The 23,495-nt window shown below is 39.3% G+C and overlaps 1 protein-coding gene across 2 annotated transcripts in view; it reads left to right on the forward strand.

The window, feature by feature from the left end:
* LOC136867208 (neuroligin-4, Y-linked) overlaps positions 1 to 23,495 on the forward strand; it is a 173,660-nt gene that overhangs the window by 116,260 nt on the left and 33,905 nt on the right. For both annotated transcript variants that reach the window (XM_067144339.2, XM_067144340.2), the window contains exons 7-9: positions 1,787 to 1,952; positions 11,768 to 11,860; positions 15,272 to 15,360. In XM_067144339.2, coding sequence (XP_067000440.2) covers positions 1,787 to 1,952; positions 11,768 to 11,860; positions 15,272 to 15,360 — 348 coding nt within the window. The remainder of the gene's footprint in view (positions 1 to 1,786; positions 1,953 to 11,767; positions 11,861 to 15,271; positions 15,361 to 23,495) is intronic.

Below are 23,495 nucleotides of genomic sequence, written 5' to 3' on the forward strand. Positions count from 1 at the left end.
ACGATGTCGGCCCGTCAACGTACCAATATTGAGAGTAGCAAATCTCAGTAGTTGTTTGGGTCGAACTAGCTTCATTAGCCTACCCCGTCCATGAGTAGGTAACCCTTGCTCATTTATCACGTCACTCGGGCGTAAGTGGCGCGCGTCGCTTTGAGGGGGCGCCCTAGTATGTTCCAAATTGAGAAGAGACGTAGCCATAGATGCGACAAATGATTCCTCAACCGACGGGTCGCTTCGTCTGTCGTTGAGGGCATTTTATAGCTGCTGCCAGCATATAATTAGGCCGCCCCTAACCTGGAGAACAGACGCCTTTTGCAGCCGCCCCTCTGGGGTACAGACGCTGCAGCTCAATGGTATTTCAGCAGCATTTCCTCTGATGAGGGCCCATTACCCTCCCACAAGAGCTCATCCGCCCGAAGCCATTGGCTCTTGTGGGGAGTCAGGTTATTTTCCGCCGCCCAACACTCGGCTGTACGGTCTGCTCAGTTACCGTAGCATGGCAAGCATGGCCAGACAGGAAGCCATCCACTCACTACTGGTACAATGAAATTTACTGAGCCCGAAAACCATCAAATTCCTGAAGAATTGAGCGAGATGTCCAGGTTGATGTAGTGTGTGTTTGTTTCAGTTACCAATGTTTATGATGGCCTCCATTGAGTAAATAGAACATTTCATTGAGTGCTGACCCTGTTTCTAGTTTGTTCTGATGCTGTCAAACTCAAGTCTTATTTCCTCACACTACTGACATTAGTAGATCTACTATCGGTAGTACTGCAAATAGCAGCATTACTCTTGGTAGCAGAGATATTCATCAGTTTCTAAACAATCAGTTTCTTGTGGGGATGAGTTGCTAGCCCAATCCCCAGCCCTACTCCTTTACCCAGGCTAGGGACCAACACTAGAATTTTCAGCATTTATCTTAGGATTAGAGTTAGTAATATTGTGTAACAAAAAGAAAAACCTTGGGTTGCCAAGACAACTGCTGCCCAATAAGATGGCCTGCAGATATTTGGATGTCATGTGTTCAGTGTGAAATCATGAGTTGATTTACTTGGTTTTTGTGACCAGATCTGCTGCCTCCTATATCAGACAGCCCTCATTGATCTCACAAGGTTGAGTGAACCATGTTCTAGCCTTTAGAGTAGAATTAAAATCCTTGGACTGGCCAGGAATTGATCCCAGGGTCCCTGGGTAGGAGACACACATGCTACTCTTACACAGTGTGGTATGACACCTCACATTATTACCAAAATAAGCCATGATTACACCTTGGATCACATGAGATCTATGAAGCTTGGTAACCACTTGATGAGTAGCCCACTGCTGTTGGCTGTAGGAGGAGTTCAAATAGGTTGGTCAACGTGTTATTTTTTAATACAATTTAAAGTGGCTTTCCACCTGAATGGCTGAGGTTAAAATCTTTTAGATCCCAAGGTGGAATTTTCACCAGTTAAATTATGCAATGTCAGAGCGTTAAATCCCAGTCAAAAGTCAAAATCACTGGTAGCCACAATTCTAATCATCACCAATATTTGTGGGATTTTTTAAATGGAAAATTGTATCCCTGTGGTTAAGATCCCACAATAAATGGAATGTCCTGTGCCTATGATTATGTCAATTGTCACATAAGAGAACAAGTTTGCTTTTTCTTTTTAAATCCAAAATGAGCCTTTGTGGCTCCAGAAATACTGAAGTTCAGGGAAGAAAATCTCCCAGTTGAATGTTTACTCAATGTGAAAATGAATTTCCATGTTGAACCACACTGTATTACTGTATTTTGTTTCAGGCCATGTACAGGAAGAAAGGTGTCACTGGAATGGGAGGATCCATACCAGTGATCGACAATGAGATTCTCACCGAGCTACCTGAGTTGACGCTGAGCAATGCAAATTTTAAGGGCCGACCCATGTTAGCGATGGTGACCAGAGATGAGGGACTGTTCTTGGTTGACAGTGAGTGGTTGCTGCTTTAATGACCTCTGTGATTAAACTTTATTCAGCTCTTGGGTAGCAACTGTACTTTTGTGAAGCAGATTGTGATTCTAAGATCACAAGCTCGATTCCAGTTGAGGTAGTCAATATTTGAAGGGTGGATTAAAAATCATAACCACTAACATGTTAAAGATCTCTGGTGGTCTCACAGCCTTTGAAATAGCTTAATTGAATTTTACTTTCACTGGATTCCTCAAATCTTTCATGATTGAGGAAAGAAGGGGAAAGTCTGGAATTACCTGAAAGAAGATGACAATATTATAAAGATAATGTTTCCAAAAGGGAACCATGATTTAATTTCACTGATTGTAAATATTGTAAAATGAATTCAAACACTTTTTCAATTGTGAAATTACCAACATTTTGCCCTTGTGGCATTGGGCTCAATCAGTTGGATTGTTACACCTTTCCAAGACATTGACAGCTGGTGTGCCATTGAAAAACCAATGCAAGCCTCCTTTGCAGGACACTGCAGTGACAGTGCACTAGGGGAGACATTTACATCTTGTGTAAATGCTTGCCTTTGGTTTGTATATAAAAAATTAAGTGAACCATAATTTAAAGGGAACCATAATTAAATTTCTATAGAGAAGGTCGTAGCACCAAATGCGATGAGCTCCAATTAAGAGAAAAAAAACAAAGCTTTCCGCATCAGCGTCCCTATAGAGAAGAAGCATATTTCTGGCCAAAAGGTATCATATTCCATCCATTTTGTTCCTAAAAATACTAATTCTAAAGAAATGACTATGTTCTACACACACAGCATATAACTGGGCAGGTGAGTGCTCCAGCTACAGCAACATTGTGGTTCCATCACAGACTGTGAACGGTGAACGTTCATTTGGGTATTAAGGAAATAGTGTTACTTTTTATTTGCAGTGGACAGAAATACAGGAAATTTTCAATATGTCATAAGCATTAGTTATTTCTATTCTATTTACATAGGATATATTGACCAGATATCATAAAGAGTTTACTAGTACCTCAAAATATGTTTGTACTCCATGTAATGAATTGCAGTTTTCACTATTATATTTTAAGAGGGGTGTGTTTTGAAAATATTCCTGTTATAATAAGGGGTAAAGAGGGTAAGTTGTAGCTTCTTGCTGTTTGAGTTTTAAATGATATGATAAATTTATCAACAATCCAATCATGTTTACCAGGAATAAGATTAATTATATTTAAAGACATTGTCTATCGTGAATGTGAATCAATAATATCTACAATGCGTAAAAGAAGAATTTCCTTTTTCTGTCACATATCAAGATTAGCAGACACCAGGATATTGAAACAACTATTCGATTACTTTTTGAAGAATAAAATCAATAATAATTGGTTCAAAGAAGTTCAGGACGATTTGGAAGAATTGGGTATAACTCGGCAACAAATCAAAGACAGAAAAGAGAAGAGGATTTTGAAGAACAAAAGCATAAGTCTCAAACTAAAAGTAGTTGAACGGAAACAATATACTATATCGGACACACAAAGGGCTTCCAGGTCGGAGAGGATGAAAAAGTTCTGGGAGAAGAAGAAGAAGAAATTAACTCAAATGTATTATATTGATTTCAGTGCTCCAATGTGGGCGTAAAATATGTAAATAATAAATAATAAAGACATGTTATATATCTACTTGTTATTGCATATACAGTGTTACCGTATGGTACTTGGATAGTAAATATTTGTGTCTTCATTAGTGATTAAACTCAATCTCCATTTAGAGGTTAGCTATTATCAAAGGACGTCGATGATAAGTTTTAAATACTATTTTCAGACACTCGATGAACGGGGAAGTCACATAACAAAACAACACCGTGCAAAATAAAGCATTTTGGTAAACTAGTTAAAATATGTAACTACATTGTGTTTTACTGAATGAATAAGAGCAAGTTTACTTTACTTTAGTGGAAATTTGGTCATTCCCATCCAAGAAATTGTAAAACTTAGCTTGCACACTTTAACCTCATAACATGGAACTCGTAAAAGTGTCATTTTTCTTTGAATGTGTAAATATAGAAAAATAAAACAATTTCTATTAATATCGAGCACAGTATAAACCAAACCGAATATTTTTGAAAGGTCAGTTTTTCTTTCAATAATAGTCTTTTAAAAAATACTGTGCTCCAAATTAACATTTCATTGAATAGTGTGAGGGGAGACTTGTAGTCACAATTGAACGGCACTCCTGTGCCAAGCGTGTTTATTCTCTCACTCGCGTGTGACGTGTAAGCTGTCCACATTTCAGACAAATGAGCCTGGTTGCACTGGGCTATTGTATAAAATAAATTTCACTGCAAAGCCTGTATTGCCGATAGTATACTTTTTAAGAGTACAATCAAAGGTATCCAACTTTACAATACTAAAAATAATGTTTAATTAGGGTGACGTTAACAAGTGTCAGGACATGTTTTGTCCTTCTTTTTGGACATCAAAAGCTGAAAATTCTTACAAGATAAGTAAAATAGACAAGGTCGCAAATACACATTAAAGTACGATTTGGGTTACTGAACACGTCAAGTTAAAATAGATGATCTAACTCGAAGAATGTTTGTAAAATGTTGGAGTTCAATTGCTTTTTTTTTTTCTGTTGAATTGAAGATAAAATTGTTGAACACACACATAATATTTCCATTAAAAGTTCAATGATCGAGTTCTTCTTATGTTGGCGTAATGATGTATTGTTAATGATTGTTAGTTAAGAGGTTATGAGGCAGGCGGGATATTTGACTGTAAGCGCACAAAAGGAGAAATGTTTTGCCATAGTTGAATATTCCTAAAATGAAAATGACGGCTATTAGCAACATTAAAAGTAGGCAAGGTTGAAGCATGTCCTGACATTTGTTAAAGTCACCCTTATTAAACATAACTTTTTAGTATTATAAAAGTGGAACCTTTGATTGTACCCTTAAAAAGTGCACTGGGCTAGCCTCAACAGGCACTCAGCTGAGCAAGGATTAAACTCTATCAAAGAGAAAATAGAAGTGGGCACTATAAACATGGACATAATACTACTGACAGAAACATGGAAAAAGAATGGTTACTATGCTCACCACCTCCTTACCATACAGGGAGCAGCAGGATGGCTTACTGAAGGCAGCAGAATATACATCAAACCGTTATTGTCACCATCCACAGTAATTAACAGGACAGCAAATAATATACTGATGGTAAATACAAAATTAACTAATGTGGCTGCAATCTACTTCCAACCAGAAGTACCACCTCCAGAAATTGCTGATAATATAAATGAAGCCTTGCAAATGAATGTTAACAGAAAAGGTTCCATCACTGCAGGATATTCCCATCGCAGAACAGATAAAGGCACTCTCAAATGTATGAGAGTTATAACTTACTTAGAACAAGAGGGACCAGGCGAGTTGGCCATGCAGTTAGGGGCGCATGCCTGTGAGCTTGCATCTGGGAGATAGTGGGTTCGAACCCCACTGTTGGCAGCCCTGAAGATGGTTTTCCATTTTCATACCAGGCAAATGCTGGGGCTCTACTTTAATTAAGGCCACAGCCGCTTCCTCCCCACTCCTAGGCCTTTGCTATCCCTTCGTCGCCATAAGACCTGTCTGTTTCGGTGCGATGTAAAGCCAATTGTAAAAAATACAAAAGAAAAACAAGAGGGCTTCAAACATGTCAATAGTCCACAAGACACAACATACAGGGTGGTCGGAAATAATGTGAACTGCCTATATAAGCATTAGAGGGTTGGTCAACCTGATAAATTATTTGAAAAAAGTAAGTTGATATCCTGCACCTTTGTCATTTTATCAGCTGCTGAAGTTAGCCAATCAGGTTGCTTTGTGGGCAGATTCAAATGGGCTTTGCGAGGCATTGTTGCTGTATCTGCACCTGGTGTAAGACCGACTTGAGAGCAATGCTGAGAAATCAGCATCAAGCGAAAACATACAACGGGTTTCAGCCGGTGTCACTGTAGCGTACTTGCTATGGCGCAATCCTGTCAGCTTGGAGATCATTGTTCAAAGCCCCCTTCTGGCATTTGATTGGCACTCTCAAGCCGATCTTAAGCCATGTGCAGATTTAGCAACAGCGCCTTGCAAAACCCATTTGAATTTATCTGCGAAGCGATCTGATAGGCTAACTTCAGCACCTGATAAAATGACAACGACGCAAGATATCGAATTATTTCTTCCAAATTATTTATCAGTATGACCAACTCTCTAATGTTCATTTACCTGGTTCACATTGTTTCTGAACATTCTGTATATATGTCACAATGGTGCCTGACCAATAGTAAAATTAGAGCAGTCCTTCAGAAATTAGTAACAGTCAGGAAACATCTACCAGTCACTATGACCTTCTCTATAGAATAAACTATATTCAATTGAGTCTCAGAACAATGAAATTCTCACCAAGCTACCCAAGTTGATGCTGAGCAATGCGAACTTCAAGGGCCGACTGATGTTAGCGATGGTGACCAGAGACGAGAGACTGTTCTTCGCTGACAGTGAGTGGTGTCTGGCTTCATGGCTTAATGGTTAGCGTGCTGGCCTTTGGTCACAGGAGTCCCTGGTTCTATTCCCAGCAGGGTCAGGAATTTTAACCATCATTGGTTAATGTCCCTGGCATGGGAGCTGGGTGTAGGTGTTGTCTTCATCATAATTTCATCCTCGTCATGATGCGCAGGTCGCCTACAGGTGTCAAATCGAAGACCTGCACCTGGCGAGCCAAACCCGTCCTCGGATCTCCCAGCACTAAAAGCCATATGCTATTTTATTTCAGTGAGTGGTTGCTGCTTTAATGACCTCTGTGATAAAGTAAATTTTATTCAGAAGAAATTATATTCAAATGAGTCTCAGAACTGCAGGAAATGACAAGCAAGAAGATAAACATGAGCACCGTGGACAAAGCGAAAGGATAAAATAAATACCAGTGACCTTATGATAGACAGAGGAAATGTAAAATTGCAGTGAAGATGTTAAAAATATTACTGAAGACTGGTGCCATTTTGAACTGTACTGCACCCAGATCAATCAAACCTTGGTTTGATACTGTATGTTCTGAAAAAAGGAGGAAAGTAATGAAGAACCTACAGAGGGCAAGAACATCAGTCAAAATAGTAGTTCTATCTGAATATAACAAAAGTAGGAAAGAATATAAGGCCCTTTTAGAAGAGGAAAAGAATTCTTAGAAGCTGAGGCAGAAAGGACTGTAGAACAGGCAGTACAAAGCACTTGAACCTCACAACCACTAAAGCGCCATGAAATAGAGATGGATAACTGGACAGAACACTTATCAAAAATCTTATGCCACAGTGAATCCCTCCCAATGGACACGAATCCTGCGACACGAGGGAAATTTTGAGATCACTGCATCAGAGGTAGCAGAAACAATGACCAATGCAAAGTGTAACACAGCATTTGGTTCTGATGAAATGTACAATAAACATCTGAATGAAACACAGTATGACTCATTGAATCACTGGCAAAATTGTTCAATAAATGCATCGAACTACTGGAAATCGCTGAAACATGCAGATCCTCAATGAAGGTCCTGTATAAAGGCAAAGGGGATACTGGTGTTCCACACTCCTATAAAGGAACAGACCTAGAGTGCACACCTTTCAAGATATTCACAAGCATTCTAGCCAAGAACTAGTGGATCACCGGATACCAGAGGAGCAGTTTGGATTCCATAAGAACAGGTTTACACTACGTGTGGTTCGACGTCTTGTGGAGGACATTAGGGAAGCCAGAAAATAACCAGGAGGAAAACTCTTTATGGTGTTTATTGACCATATGAAAGCTTTTGACCATATAGACAGGAAAGTAATTATCACCAAGCTCAAAGAAGTAACAGGACATGAACACCCACTCGCCTTAACTACATAACTATAAATGAGCATTAAAGTCAAGTGGAGCAAATACCCCAATGGAAGGGAATTTTTCAAGGCAACCCCATGAAACCACTATTATTCAGCATAGCAACATAATGTGGTGAAACCTTTCAAACATGAAAATGGAAATAATGGAAATATAAGTATATCTATGACAATGAAATTGTGATTGTTGGAGGAAGGTGCAGGGAAGTGCAGAAAACTCCAGATAACCTTACCATCCAGGCAGAGGAAAATATCTACTGGAATCAAACCAGTGGGCATATTGTTTCCTTCATTTAGCATTTCATTCCATTTACAATGTTGTGAGGGAAAGAATACACAATCGTGGGGCAGCATTTTCGAGCATGTTAAATAATAAAGAATGTTTCTGAGACCAGCAGACGAGAGGAAAAATGATCTGGAGCATTCCTTGACTGAAAAGTGTGTCTTAATTACAGTGTGTTCTTGAAGAGAGAGAGAGAGAGAGTGTGTGTGCGCACGTGCAGTTATTGCTGTTTAATAAATGAACTGTGGATATTGCCTGTAAGAGATAAGAATAATGCTGTGCGAGTCGAACGAGGGAATTTGTACATACGCGCAGAGCATTATCTCTTTCTCCATCATACACACTTTCCCTCCCTCCCCTTATATTTCCTGAAGCATGGCAACGGCTTGTGCTCTGGCATAGCAAATGCGCATTGAGTTCGTCAATTAGAATCATGCACCCAGAGGTAACAAAGTAACCTAATTTTCTCGAAAAGAAACATTTCACCTGCCAATCTGATTACACCATCATTCTTAACATAACATGTAGAACATCCTTGACTTTTTGTCAGTGAAGTTATGATACACCCTGTATAATGGAGGTGATCGTTCAATATTTCAACTGTTACTAAACCCAGAAACTTTGTACAATATATTCACTCTCCAGTTCTATCATTCATTATTAATCCATTTACGTTGGAAGGCACTCTAGATGTTTTATAATAGACTAGCAAGATACCCGTGCTTCGCTACGGTATTATACTGAAATTTATAATTGAATGTTGTTTTAGATATATAATCAGCCGAAATTCGCGATCTGAATCGTTTTCTGCGAGAATCCGCCAAAATTCGCGATCTGACTCGTTTTCTAATAGATTATGGCAAGTTTCCTCCCATTTTTCAATCTTTATTTCCAGCAATCGATTTCGTACTTCCCAGGCTAGGTCCAGGTATTCCACCCTGTCAGTTGGGTCCCTAAATCTTTGCCATCTTTTCTTATAAGCATTTTTAATATGGAACAAATCCTTCAGGAGTTCCGGCGTGGTGTCGTCTTAGGTGCCTTGGCGGTACTGAACCCGCGGCCAGACAGCATTCTTAGTCATTACCCGTCCAGGACCCGTTTCCACCGCGGTCCGCACATTTGACGACGGTCCAGAACATTATTATTATTATTATTATTATTATTATTATTATTATTATTATTATTATTATTATTATTATTATTATTATTATTATAGATGTTCTGGACCCCACAGCAAGATGCAAGACCGCTACTTGGCGGTAAATTACATCTGCTGCCATTGTTATTGTTGAGAATGTGACCAGCACCAATGTCGCGCGTAGGCAAGTGTGCGGGATTTCTGGCGATACGAATGACATACTTCCGTGCATTATTGACCTTATTATAGAGGTGAACAATTGGACGGTCAATCTCATTCCTATCGTTTATTTCAAATGTGTTTAAATTTTTATTTATATGCCAGGAGAATCTACTGTAATATAAGAACGTTCTCCGAAGGAAAAGTTGGCTGTTGAAAACGAACCCAGGAAAGATGAAAAAGATCTGTATATGATCAGAATAAGTACATCGAAAATCTACAGCCTGTTTCCAGTCATTCGACAGGGTCAGGAATGGAATGAATAAAGCCCCATCTAGCGGCGACAGTAGGAATTGTGCCGGCTGCCGAAGCACTCCTCTGGGGCAATGATCGATGAATGACAAATGAAATGAAATATTGGACAGTGTTGCTGGAATGAATGATGACAAGGAAAAGCGAACTATCCGGAGAAAAACCTGTCCTGCCTCCGTTTTGTCCAGCACGAATGTCACATGGAGTGACCGGGATTTGAACCACGGAACCCAGCTGTGAGAGGCCGGCGCGCTCCCGCCTGAGCAACGGAGGCTCCTTATAAGTGCATTATGAACAGCAAAATCAATTGGTCTCACCTCCTTTTACATCCCACCGCCGTTAAGTTTATTTACCCTCCCCCCCCCCAAAAAAAAAAAGAAGGAGTGTTTCTTTATGTTTAAAGGAGATTCCAAACCCCAATGTTCACGTCTATTACCTTGAGTTTTGAGATATAAGTATCCCCATAAAAATAATTCGCTTTTTTTACTTCCTTTCACACTTTCCCCCCCCCCCCCCCCCTTAAGTGAATTTTCCGGCAAAAAATACTTGTTTCTTTAATAGTAAAGGATCTTCTAAATAGCAATTATCACGACTCTAACTTCTTCAGTTTTTGATTTATGTGTCCTCATGAAAGGAATTCAACTCCTTTCCACTCCCGCCCCCCAAGATGGTTTCCCCCGCAAAACGCGTATTTCTTTGTTTTTAAAGGAGATCAAAATACCAATTTTCACGTCCGTAACAACTTTAGTTTTTATTAGATGTATGTATTCTCATACAATTCAATTAATTTTAGAATTCTTCCCCCCCCCCCCCTTCATTGGATTTTCCGAGAATACGCGTTTCTTTATTTTTAAAGGAGATCCCATATACAAATTTTTAGTTCTGTAATATATTCAGTTTCTGAGATATATGTATCCTCATTAAAGGCATTCAACCCACTATTCACCCTTTTACACCCCTCCTATTGGGATTTACAGAAAACGAAAAAATACTTATTCCTTTACTTTTAAAGGAGATTCTAAATACCAATTTTTACATCTGTAAACTTTTAAAGTTTTAAGATATAGACACAATCATTTTAAAAATTCACCCCCCTTTTCACCCCCCATTATCCGGATTTTTCAAAAATGAAAATATACGTGTTTCCTTATTTTTAAAGTGGATCCCCAATACCAATTTTCAGGTCTGTAATATCTTCAGGTTCTGAAATATAAGTAGCCTCGTTAAAGGCATTCAACCTCTTTTTCACCCTTTTCCACCCTTCCTATCGGGATTTTCCGAAAACCAAAAAAACGTGTTTCTTTATTTTTAAAGTAGATTCTAAATACCATATTTTACATCTATAAACTTTAAAAGTTTTGAGATATAGATACACTCATTTTAAAAATTCACCCCCCCCTTTTCACCCCTATTATTTGGATTTTCCAAAAACAAAAAAATACGTGTTTCTTTATTTTTAAAAGAGATCAAAGGTACCAATTTTCAGGTCTGTAATATCTTCAGTTTCTGAGATATAAGTATCCTCATTAAAGGCATTCAATCCATTTTCACCCCTTTTCACCCCTCCTATTGGGATTTTCTGAAAACAAAAAAATACGTATTTCCTTATTTTTAAAGGAGATTCTAAATACCAATTTTTACATCTGTAAACTTTCAAAGTTTTGAGATATAGATACACTCATTTTAAAATTCCAACCCCCTTTTCACCCCCTTAGCGAAGGAATATCCAAAAATCCTTTCTTAGCGAGCACCTACATCTTAATATGAATCTATGCCCAAAATTTCATTTCTTTATGTCCAGTAGTTTTGGCTCGGCGATGATGAATCAGTCAGTCAGTCAGTCAGTCAGTCAGTCAGTCAGTCAGTCAGTCAGTCAGTCAGTCAGTCAGTCAGTCAGTCAGTCAGTCAGTCAGTCAGTCAGGACAAGCTATTTTATATATATAGATTACATACTTGGTGTTATAAAAACCACCTGTTTCTAGTTGTACATACTATCAGTGTTGGTACTGCACTATTTAGAAAGTTTTAATTTATTTCAGGTATCATCACCGAATACTTTGAGTCCAACAACTTGACAGTAGACTCAGTGGAAATCAAGCATGTAATTGCAGATGCCTTGATGTCCTTCACCGGTGAGTTTAACTGCCTGCCTCCATCCTCATCAGTTCCTGTAGTTTATTATTTTGTTGTACCAGATATCTTTTATATCTAACTTCTATACCAACATTTGTACAATCCTTAACAAAGTTATTCTTGTAAGATGGTCACTGTTCATAGTTGGACCCATGAGAGTTGAAGCCTGACATTTAGCACCTCGAAAATGGTCTGTTGCTATGGCAACAATAAGGGAGATGCTACATTTAAAGATGCTTATCGCCACATGGGTTAGCTTTCTTCTCAGTTGCTTTTGTGATAATATTTGGAGTAGTACCGTGTTAGCAATGTTAGTTGTTGCTGGTTTATGTAATAATTTAAGTGTTTGTTTCCTGAATATTATTTTTGTTGCTTATTTATTTTTTGTAAGTTAATCAGTGGCTGTTTGTACAGTTCTAATCTCTATTTAACATGTGTAGTTGTTGAGGTTATTGTCAGTTTAGTGAATATGAAATCTCAAATCTATCGGCAATGACGTGTTTTGTCTTAAATGCTGGGATTATTACCACAAGCTTAGGAACGAGTCAAAGTTATTGAATTCCATTAGGCCAACATAGTTGATTAAATATTCAGCCTGTATGAAAGCGTGATATGCCGCAGATTGAGGTAACTATGACAATGCAGCGTACTTTGTAGTTACTGCTTTTGCCGCTCAAATGTCAGACTTCAACTCTCGTGGGCCCAACTATACATATTACAAGACTTGAGCCTTGCTTTGTTGGACACTATCAAAGATGGTTTAGGAAAGCAGATAAGAGCATAGTGACAAGGTAATGAGGGAAAAGGCACCAACGAGAGATTTGGTGTTCCATTGGAATTTTTTGCTGTGTACCAGACTTGAAAATGGAATTCAAAATGCACAGTGTGTTCTTCTAGCACTAGATAAAACAGGTAAACTGGATTGTTATTAATTTAGCAGATGATATTACATTTACTACTAATATACAACATAGGAAAAGAAAATGTCAGAAATTAAAGTACAAATTATTTATGAACTATAGAACCTCTGAAGTAGCATCCAAGAGTTTGAGAAAATTTCAGAATAAGAAGAAAGGGTCCGTTCGTTCGTTCGTTCATTCGTTCGTTCGTTCATTCGTTCGTTCGTTCGTTCGTTAAGGGCAACAGAAATGAGATTTAAGAACATCAGCTTCTAGGACAAAAATATAATGCACTGTACAACAGTGGCTGTTGGTGGTATCTGACGCAGGGTGTTGCACCAAACTTTTCAGTGTCACATTTTTATATAAGAAACTTACAGAAATAATGAGAAACTATTATTGTTAAGTGATGAACTACATTCCTACCAAAAATTAAATATATCTGGCAATTACAACACAGGAAATAAGAGGCTAATTATACACTATAACTACAGTTACTCTTAATCCTCTAAGCGCCAACGTCCTTGTGAAAGCTCGTTTGGTTCCCATCTGAAAAATGCCAACGTCCTTTCAAAAGGACGTTCAGTATTTATTTTTTATTATTAAAAGTAACAGTCATTTCCTTTCAGAAGTTTCCAATATAGTTAATTAAAGACACTATTTTTGCAATAAACAGCCTCCTTTATTTTCAAAGTCATTGTTTCAGTATATCAGTCCAATCAGCAGGCATATTCATTGGTGCGGCAACAACACTAGCAGTCTTGCTGTGTACCGTGTCTGCTCTGTGTCTAGTTGCTCTCGATCTTTTACTTATTCATTTATTGCTCTGAAAATGATTATATATTCACTGTCCTTGACAAAACATAACCTACTTCTGTCAAATAGCACTAAGGGGTCTGCTAAAGGCTTAACATCTCCATCCGAAAGATGAATCACCATCAACAGCATCATATGCCCTTCATATGAAACTGTAGGAAGGTTCGGAATTGAATCCAGGCTTTTGGCATGCAATCTAGTGGTTATAAATTGTATACCACCATCTCTCCTACACTGCTGGCCAACATTCTGATGGTGAATTTTTTTGACCAACAAGATTCAGGCCAGCTAACCGCGGTGTCAGACCATATAGACTTGATCCCTCAATGATCATGGCCATGAACATTTATAAATTTATCCTTAGAATTACGTAAATCCGTTATTGCTTAGGTCTTTAAAGGAGTTGATAATCTTGTTTTCCATTTGGCTAAAGATGGTCATTACCTTCTACAAAGTACAGACATTTAGCTGTTACAACACAATCCTTTGTGTTTGTCTAGCCTTGAATTATCCTCTGATCCAATCTAGGATTAGATCATCACTATATTATGATATTACGTTTAAATGGAATAAACTGCTACAGTGCATCACTCAATGCGGATTCAGTACTGGAGGTAGAATAGTGTGGTGTGTTCACCATTTTGTGGAGCAAGACTGGAGGGAGAATGATCCACTATGGCCCCGCTACGAGTTACGTCTCTGTGCTGGAACCTCACTACTCACCACACAGCCAACCTCACGGGAGAGAGAGTCAGCGTGCATTGGTCAGACCCTGCTGCAGTTACTGTCATTGGCCACTATGCCACTGAAGGCCTCGAGGGGTGCAGAAATGAAGAGAACCGTGAACCGAGAGCCTTCCATATTCAAAGGTTTTCGTGGGCTTCTAGTGCCCAATGTATCCCAAAATGCCGTCCAGGTATATAAGGCGTGCAAGACTTGCCAGTAGTGAATTAGTGGCTCACTTTGTGTTGGGAGTTGTTTGAGCTCAGTAGGTGAGTTGAGTGCTAACAGTCTGAGAGTAAGCTGACAATCTGTAGAGTGTGTCCTGTCCGGGAAATGAGTATTCGTTCCGCATGTCTGTCAACATATGTGGGTCTCTTGGGCCAGCCGCTGTGTAATGAGTAAGTGCGCTGTAGTGATGTGGAAGGGCACACTGGATATTGGCAGGGGACAGGGAACAGAGGTTCTACTGGAGTGAACGGGCAGCGTACGTCATCCTGAACTGCGAGACTGACTCGTCCAGGCTGTGAACTGAGGACTGTGACAATGGCAACTAGAGGAACTGTTACTGAGTGAGACTGTTAGTGCTAGTGGACGAAGACCGAGTGTGAATTAGTGTGAACGAACAAAGAGAATTGAGTGAGAATGCAAATTGTGTAATTGTGTGATCTGTACTGTGACGTGTAAGTAGTGGTCCTGGTATGCCTGTGTGTGTTAATGTGTAAATTAAGGAATTAGGTAATCAATTTTAGAAGTTTAATGCTACCAGTTTCTGTGTTTATTTTCCTACCACACCAACACACAACAATAGGATACCACTAACCTGCTGGACCTGGCCAGGGTGGGAATTGAACATTATGCAGTACTTGGAACACCAGAGTAGATTTGTTATCTTTGAGAACTACTTGGGGTGTGTGTTCCAGATATTCAAGACCCACATACACTGTTGTCACATTAACTATTTGTGTGTTCCAGGTATTAAAGACCCGACGTATACTGTTGCTTCTGCTATTAGTGAGATCTACTTCCCTGAAGAAAGTACAATGTATGCTGGGCTTGTTGATGTAAGTGTCTGTTGCTTGAACTCTTTTTTGTTCTTTTACTGACTCTTGGAGGTTATTTAACAAACGAGTCACTCATTTCCAAAACTCGTCAAATCCTTTGAACAAAATTTTACAGGAACCACAAAATACTGTTATTTGTTTCCTAATTCTCTTTCTCAAGCTTTCTCTTTTATTTTTATATAGTATTTTACTCTCCTCTGATCTACACACAGGGCTGAAATCATACTTTGATAGTTTATTTGTAATTAATTATTTTATGTTGGACTTGACAGTGTTTGGTTCAGTAGGTAGGACTTAACAGGATTTGGAACTGTATTTCAGTATTTAAGATGGCAAACATAAAGGGATAATAAATTAAGGCATTTTATACACGTACATCTTTTGTTAGTACTATGACTATTCATGAAGGGCACACAAAGTGAATAAAGCAAACATTAAACTAATAACTAATAACACATAATGATGACAATGATGACATGATCTTTCTGTCTTTATCATGAATCAATGGGTTTCAATTTTCACTTTACCGAGCTTGATAGCTACAGTCGCTTAAGTGTGGCCAGTATCCAGTATTCGGGAGATAGTAGGTTCAAACCCCACTGTCGGCAGCCCTGAAGGTGGTTTTCCGTGGTTTCCCATTTTCACACCAGGCAAATGCTGGGGCTGTACCTTAATTAAGGCCACGGCCACTTCCTTCCCACTCCTAGACCTTTCCTGTCCCATCGTCGCCATAAGACCTATCTGTGTCGGTGCGACGTAAAGCAACTAGCAATTTTCACTTAAATGTTTACCAGTTCTATTATTGAGATCTGGTAGTTCCCCTACATCAGATTCTTCTTCTGGCTGTTCAACTCCCATTTGTTGTTGTATTAAGTTCTTGTAAGATAAAAGATCCTCGTAACTCTCCTATGCAGGCCCATAGTGATTATTCAAGAGGGTTACAATATTTTCTTTCTTAAATTTACAACTTTTTCAATTTCTGTGGGCTGAGTTTCTATGAATGCAGATACTTTTTCCTACTCCAACATTGAAGTTGTAACTTTGCTCATGTCGAACAGCTTCTGAGATTGTAGTATTTTTCTTCTGGTTAATTATCCTTTTACACAGTTCAAAAAAATTAGGGGAACATGTTTTCAAATGTATGCCATGCTCCACAAAACAATACCTCACACCCAGGTACATTACAAACTAAACCTTTATTCTTTAATTCTTTACTGTTGAAGTATACAAAAGAACATTGATGGATTCGCATTCATTTTCAGAACACAAACGGAAATGTCCAAATAGGGGCAAAAACAAAGTGATAACAGTCCTCCAGGGTGGACTTTTATCACAGTTGGAGAGCTTCAGTATGGTGTATGTCCTCCACGAGCATTTATCACAGCTTGGCACCTACGTGGCATGCTCCGTATAAGTCAACGGAGGTCACGTTGCAGTATTAGGTCCCATTCTTCAGTGAGAGGCTGTTCAAGGTCTTGGAGAGTCTGTGATGGAACAGGATGCCCACGAACACTTCTGTCAAGCCTACCCTATACATGCTTGATGGGATTAAGGTCGGGACTCACTGCTGGCCATTCCATCTCTTGAATGTCCAGTTTCCGCTAGACAGTTCTGGTGATGCGTGCTCTATGAGCCCTGGCATTGTCGTGCATGAGTACGAATTCAGGGCCAACACTGTATGCAGCAACCAACACATGCTGTAGCAGTATCTGCTCAATGTACCCCGCAGCGGTAAGATTACCACGGACCACAACAAGATCCATATGGCCATCAATACTGATGCCTTCCCACACCATCACTGAACCTTGTCCGAATCGGTCGCCTTCCTGGACAACATTTGGCATGTACTGCCCACCACGGTGTCTCCATACATGTTGATGCCATCACACTGTATCAGGGGAAATCTGGACTCATCTGTGAACAACACAGATCTCCATTGGCGAAGTTGCCAGTTGACGTGGGTACGGGCAAACAGAAGGCGAGCTACGCGATGTTGCTGCATTAAACAGGGCACTCAAACAGAACATCTGGGTCATAAAGACACTTCTCTTAACCTGTTCCTTACTGTCTGGTCAGACACTATTACTTCAGTGACCCTCCTGAGGTCTTGTTGCAGTTCTCAGGCAGTTGCTGAACGCCGCCGCCATGCACAGATGGTCATATATCGGTCATCCTGTGGGGTTGTCATGCGGCCACGACCTTGTCCAACCCTCTTTGTGAACTGGCCTATCTCACTGTAATGATTCCACAAGCAGTGAATAACTGACGGAGAGACATTGAGATCCAAAGCAAAACACGACGAAAAGTCCATCCTTCCTGGATCAAAGTGATGGCCCTTGCGATTTGAACCTGGTTAAGATGTCTCATGGGATGTGCTGGTTTATGTACAATGTGCTAAAATGACCGCAGTAGTCTGTGTACCTCACAACAGCACACGGACGCACCGCTATTCACTTTGTTTTGAGAGGTCACCTGATAATTTAATGCATGGCTACGCCTACAGATGGAGTTTAACTTCGATTTGACATACTCTGAGTAGCTAAGGTCTCAAGGTATGCTGTACGACCATTGGAACCCCATCTACCAAATTAATGTTCATATACCAGACATTACAAAACATATTCCCCTAATTTTTTTGAACTGTGTATAAGGCTTGAGATAAAAATGCACCAGGCGAGTTGGCTATGTGGTTAGGGACGAGAATCTGTGAGCTTGCATCCGGGTGATAGTGGATTCGAACCCCTCTGTCGGCAGCCCTGAAGATGGTTTTCCTTGGTTTCCCATTTTCACACCAGGCAAATGCTGGTGCTGTACGTTAATTAAGGCCATGGCCACTTCCTTCCGACTCCTAGACCTTTCCTATCCTCTCATTGCCATAATACCTATCTGTGTTGGTGTAACGTAAAGCAAGTTGTCATAAGTGTCTTCAAATTGGAAGAAAACTGAGAACTTACACAAGATGTGTGATCATAATTAGTGTTTAATATCCAAATCTTTACTTGTCTTGCACTGAATATCAACAACACTTGCTTGCTTCATAAATTTTGTCTATAATTCACTTCTTGCCTTAACTATATTGATTTTAACCGATGATGGTCTCTAGCAAGACCAAAATTAGTTTCATCAAATATGTGTAACTTTTTCAAGGTTACAATAAATAGTATTGAATAGGTGGAAACCTTTAGCTTTTGTTTTACATTATATTGTAAAGCAAGTTGTAAAAAAAATATCTCTGTCAGCCATTTTTCAGTCAGAAACCTGTACATCTGTTTCCAGTTTTAATAACGTAGTATAGGGATAGAAAATATTTAAATTGGCAGTGTAACCGGATTCCAGTGGTTACACGACACATAGTGAAGAGAAAGGAAAAATTAAATTACATGGCACTTTGGCACAAACCCAAACATCAGATAAACTGCATCAAGTATAAACAAATGAACATCAGTTTGGGCAACGTGATGACTATAAGAAAGGGTGTGGAGCAGGCATGGTGATCTGTGATATTATTTTCCAAAATAAACATTACAAGAAAATTCGAAACAAAATCCATCAATTCAAAAATCCAGGTACGATATCCCAAAACAACAAATTAGATGTAAATTGCCAAGGGCTTTTCTTTTAAGTCAAAGAGGCTAACCAAAGATACCTTAAAATAATGCAACTTCCAGATGATCGTGCCACATAATGGAAACAAAGGGGGAAATCTGAAATGCTTAAACTTGACCCAGAGGTCAGTCCAACTTGCTCCCACACCAAAAACAATTCTGATGCAGGGCAGAGGAAAAGGAAGTGTGTATCAAGTGATGCAAAGTTACTGGAGGCAAACCCCGAGAGAAATAAAATTAATCTACTAATTACACGGTTTACAAAATTAAAAGGAAAGGGGAATACCTCCAAAATTAAACAGGCAGGCCCAGCTATAAAGCTAAAGCATCTTAATAATTGAGTGGCGAGTCAGGGCGAGTAGGGGTAAACTCCTACGTGAAAATACAAGCAAACATTAAATATAAATTAAGATGGAAATGAAACCAACAGCACTTATCTCAAGGCAGCTCGTCCTGGGAGGGAGAAGGCAAGGCTGCCCCCAGTGTGATTACCGAGTAACCAATCAGACCACACAAGCTTCCCTCTTGCCACCTAGATCCACCCGTCAAAACCCCTTACCAAGTCGCAATGTTTTCACAGTATTCCAGAACATCACCTAACCCTAATCACGAACTTTCCATCTTCCAAAATTACTAAAAACATGCTTCTAGAATCAACAGGGGCAGACACACCCTGTTCCAAAAGTCCACGTCACAAAAATTTCCAGAACATGCAAAATATCACTCGACAATAATAATAAATTACAATTTAATAATTACATTTTCAAATTTAGATAGATAAAAGGAATACGAATAAAATATTCTACAATAATATTTTACACCACATAGTAAACATTTCTTTGAAAGAGACATATTCCACAGGTCTCAGGCAGAATTTAATGGTTCACCAAATATGTGGACATAACGTTCTTTGTAACTGTATGGCACTTCAGCACTTTTGTCTGCTGGACTTAGAGTATTTTTTCCTGTATTTGCTTATGGACATAACATTTTCTGGACCTGCAACAGCCAAGAACTTAACAGGTTCTGGAACTGTAGCCGATATTCAATTATGAATTTGGATGGGAAATAACGCCCATTGTACCACCAAGTATGGCTTACAACCTGTAACACGGTGTAATCTGTCGGATGATTTACAAAAATAAAAATTGAAGGTCCATGGACTTAACGGGTTTTGGAAATGGGCAACTCAAATAACAAGTAAGACTTGGTTTGTCATATGTTTGTTAGTACCTTTCCATTACATTACTGGTATTGACCCATAGGGTTTCTTTTCTCCTTCTAGACTTCTTACTCTTTTACTACTTGTATTCTTTACCCTATGCCTCTTCCCTTTTCCAGCATCCAGTGTCCTCCTTATCCTACCTACACTTCTCACATCAAGAATGAGGATCTCTCAAGATGGCCCTTCAGTGGGTGTTGGATTCAATCCACCTGATGTAGCTGGGAAGCAGAAACAAGCTCATCAGGTGCCATGGCTGCAATCAAGGGTATACACAGGTATACGCTGCATGACGCTACTTCCTAACTCCACCCAGTAGAGTATGCCATCTGATTTTATTCCATATACCTTCTGCTTTGGTTTATTTTCTTTTTTAATTTTGCCATTCTGTCCAGTAAGTTTTAACATTACGACTATGCTCGTAACAATTAACATCATATACGTCAGTATTTCACCATAATTTGCTGAATGATATGTGGAGTATACAGGAACAAGAAACTTGCTGTAAAGAACATTGTAATGGAAGAAAAAGAGAAGAAATGGAATGAGTTTGCAGACAAACTGGAAGAGGACAGTAGAGGAAATATGAAATTTCTATACAGAGTAGTAAAAAACAAGTGAAGGGATCAAGAGACCATAAAAGCAATAGAACATGATGATGGAACTCTGGCACAAGAAAAGGGAGAAATTAAACAAGAACTCAAGATCTATTTCGAAAAGCTGCTGAATGGAGATACAGAAAACGTAACAACGGATAGAGGAGAGCCAAGCCGAGGAACCACAACTGAACCACCAATTACATGGCTTGAGGTTGAAAATGCGCTCAAGAGCATGAAGAAAGGAAAGGCAGTGGGCATAGACGAACTAAGTGCAGATATGCTGAAAGCAGCAGGAATTCCAGGAATCCAGTGGCTCTACAGACTGCTTAACAAGATATGGGAGGAAAATACTATTCCTGAGGACTGGAAGATGGGCATCATTGTACCTCTGTTCAAGAAAGGAAGCCGACGAAAATGTACTAATTACCGTGGTATCACACTACTGTCTCATGTCCTGAAAATATTGGAAAAAATAATAGAGACCAGAATCAGAGATATTGTTGAACCAATTTTGGAAGAAGAGCAGTATGGTTTCAGACCATGTAGGTCAACTAGAGACCTTATATTTGCAATTAGGATGCTAATGGAAAAATACTGGGAGAAGAACAAGCCTTTATTTTTAATATTTTTGGACATTGAGAAAGCATACGATAGTGTACCAAGGGAAAGAATTTGGCAATGCATGAAAGAACTTCAAGTGCGAGACAGCCTTATAGACAAAGTGAAAATGTTGTATAGTGGGAACAGAAGTTGTATTCAAGTAGGATGTGGTTTGTCGGACTGGTTTGAAACAAAGAGAGGAGTGCAGCAGGGCAGCTCATTGTCACCACTTCTATTTATTATTGTAATGGATGTAGTAATGAAATCTATTAAAAGGAAAGAACATGGAGATATCAAAGCCTTCACATTTGCAGATGATGTTGCGATCTGGAGTGACTCAGAAGAGGAATTGGGAGAGAGAATACAAAGCTGGAATGAGGAGTTTAAGAAATATGGTTTAAACATCAGCAAGACCAAGACGGTGGTGATGAAATTGTATGGGGAAGGAGCAGAACCAATAGTCATGTTAAATGAAGCTCAACTGGACAGCGTTCCAGTTTTCAAATACTTGGGTAGCGTTATATCAAATGACAACCTAGCAAAACATGAGGTGAACAATCGAATCAATAAGGCAACACAATTTTACCACCAGGTAAGACACCTGTTGTGGGATGAGCAAATACCCATGAAAACAAAAATGACATTGTACAAGTCCTATTATACACCAATTCTTACATACATTCTCGAAACCACAACACTGACCAATAGAGATAATTCCAAACTTCAGGCAGCTGAAATGAAATTCCTACGCACTATGATCCAGAAAACCAGGAAAGACAAGATTAGGAATGAGAAAATTAGAGAAGAAGTAGGAATAGATGATTCTCTCCTCAATAAGATTCAGATATCAAGACTGAAGTGGTTTGGTCACATGAAGAGGATGCCAGTAAACAGAACTGCAAGGAAGGAATTTGACAGAAAGGTAGAAGGAAGATGACCCGTGGGAAGGCCACGAAGGATATGGATAGATTTAGTTAAGAGCGATGTACTGCTGAGAGGTGATGATTGGGACAAGTTGGTGGAGGATGAATGGTACAAGGACAGGATGAGATGGAGGAGGCTCATATACCACACCCGGGAAACTGGAGATTGTTTAGGATGATGATGATGATGATGATGATGATGATGATGATATGTGGACTACTTCTGGTTTTCTGGGTGTGCCCTGTCGATCCAAGGTGCTCAGTACAGGTGATGTGAACATAGTTCTGCACTAACCTTGTCATTATTGTTGCGTACCATGATTGAAATTTTGAGATATGAATCAAATCCCATTACTGCTGAGATTGCTATTTTACCAATAACATTGACTATGGTGTTTTATACTATCGTAACTAAAGCAGCCTGTTAATTTGTATGAGAGAGTATGAGTGTTGCGTTATTATGACTGTTTATAAATCCATATAAGATCATTATACACTGTCAGTTTTGTGTGTCAATCTAACGTCTTTCCATCAGAATGTGAATTATTTTGCGGGTTTAGAACACTGACCTTAGGATTCATCAATAGTTGACACCGTGCCATCCAATACGTACTACATTTAGCTATGCGAGGAATTACTATCGTTTATTTACTTCTTGCAGCCTTTTCGCAGAGGACATGGTTGGGGGTCGACAATGGTGCTAACCTGTTTACTTAGTAACTAAGATCATTCTATAGCTGAATTAATTTATCGTTCCGGCTAGTGACAAAACCATTGGACTGTGACCAAGCAAAGGTGGTCTGGGGGCATAAGCCCCCTAGTTAGGGATTCGAAGTGGCTTTTAAGTCTCTAGCATTCTGTAGGGCAATGATAGCACATTCTATTTCACCTCGGTGATAACAGAATATTCTGTGTATGCGAGTGCAGTGCATTTGATTTGACATGTCCCCACGAATATTAGCTGTTCTATATTCCATGTTGTTTCCTTTACATGTTTTAGTAATTTGTGCTTTAATTCTGCCTGGTTTGTAACAAAATCTAATTATCATTAATGGGAATGACATCACATCACTTTTCAGGTTGGCCAATAGGAATGCAAGTAGCTACTTCAGCAATGGAAGTGGTGGGGGTGGGCTGGTGGGTTCCTAGATATCACAATGAACCCATCTCTTCTCTGTAAGGAATT

Source organism: Anabrus simplex, chromosome 3, assembly GCF_040414725.1.
Source record: "Anabrus simplex isolate iqAnaSimp1 chromosome 3, ASM4041472v1, whole genome shotgun sequence".
NCBI classification, from domain to species: Eukaryota; Metazoa; Arthropoda; class Insecta; order Orthoptera; family Tettigoniidae; genus Anabrus; species Anabrus simplex.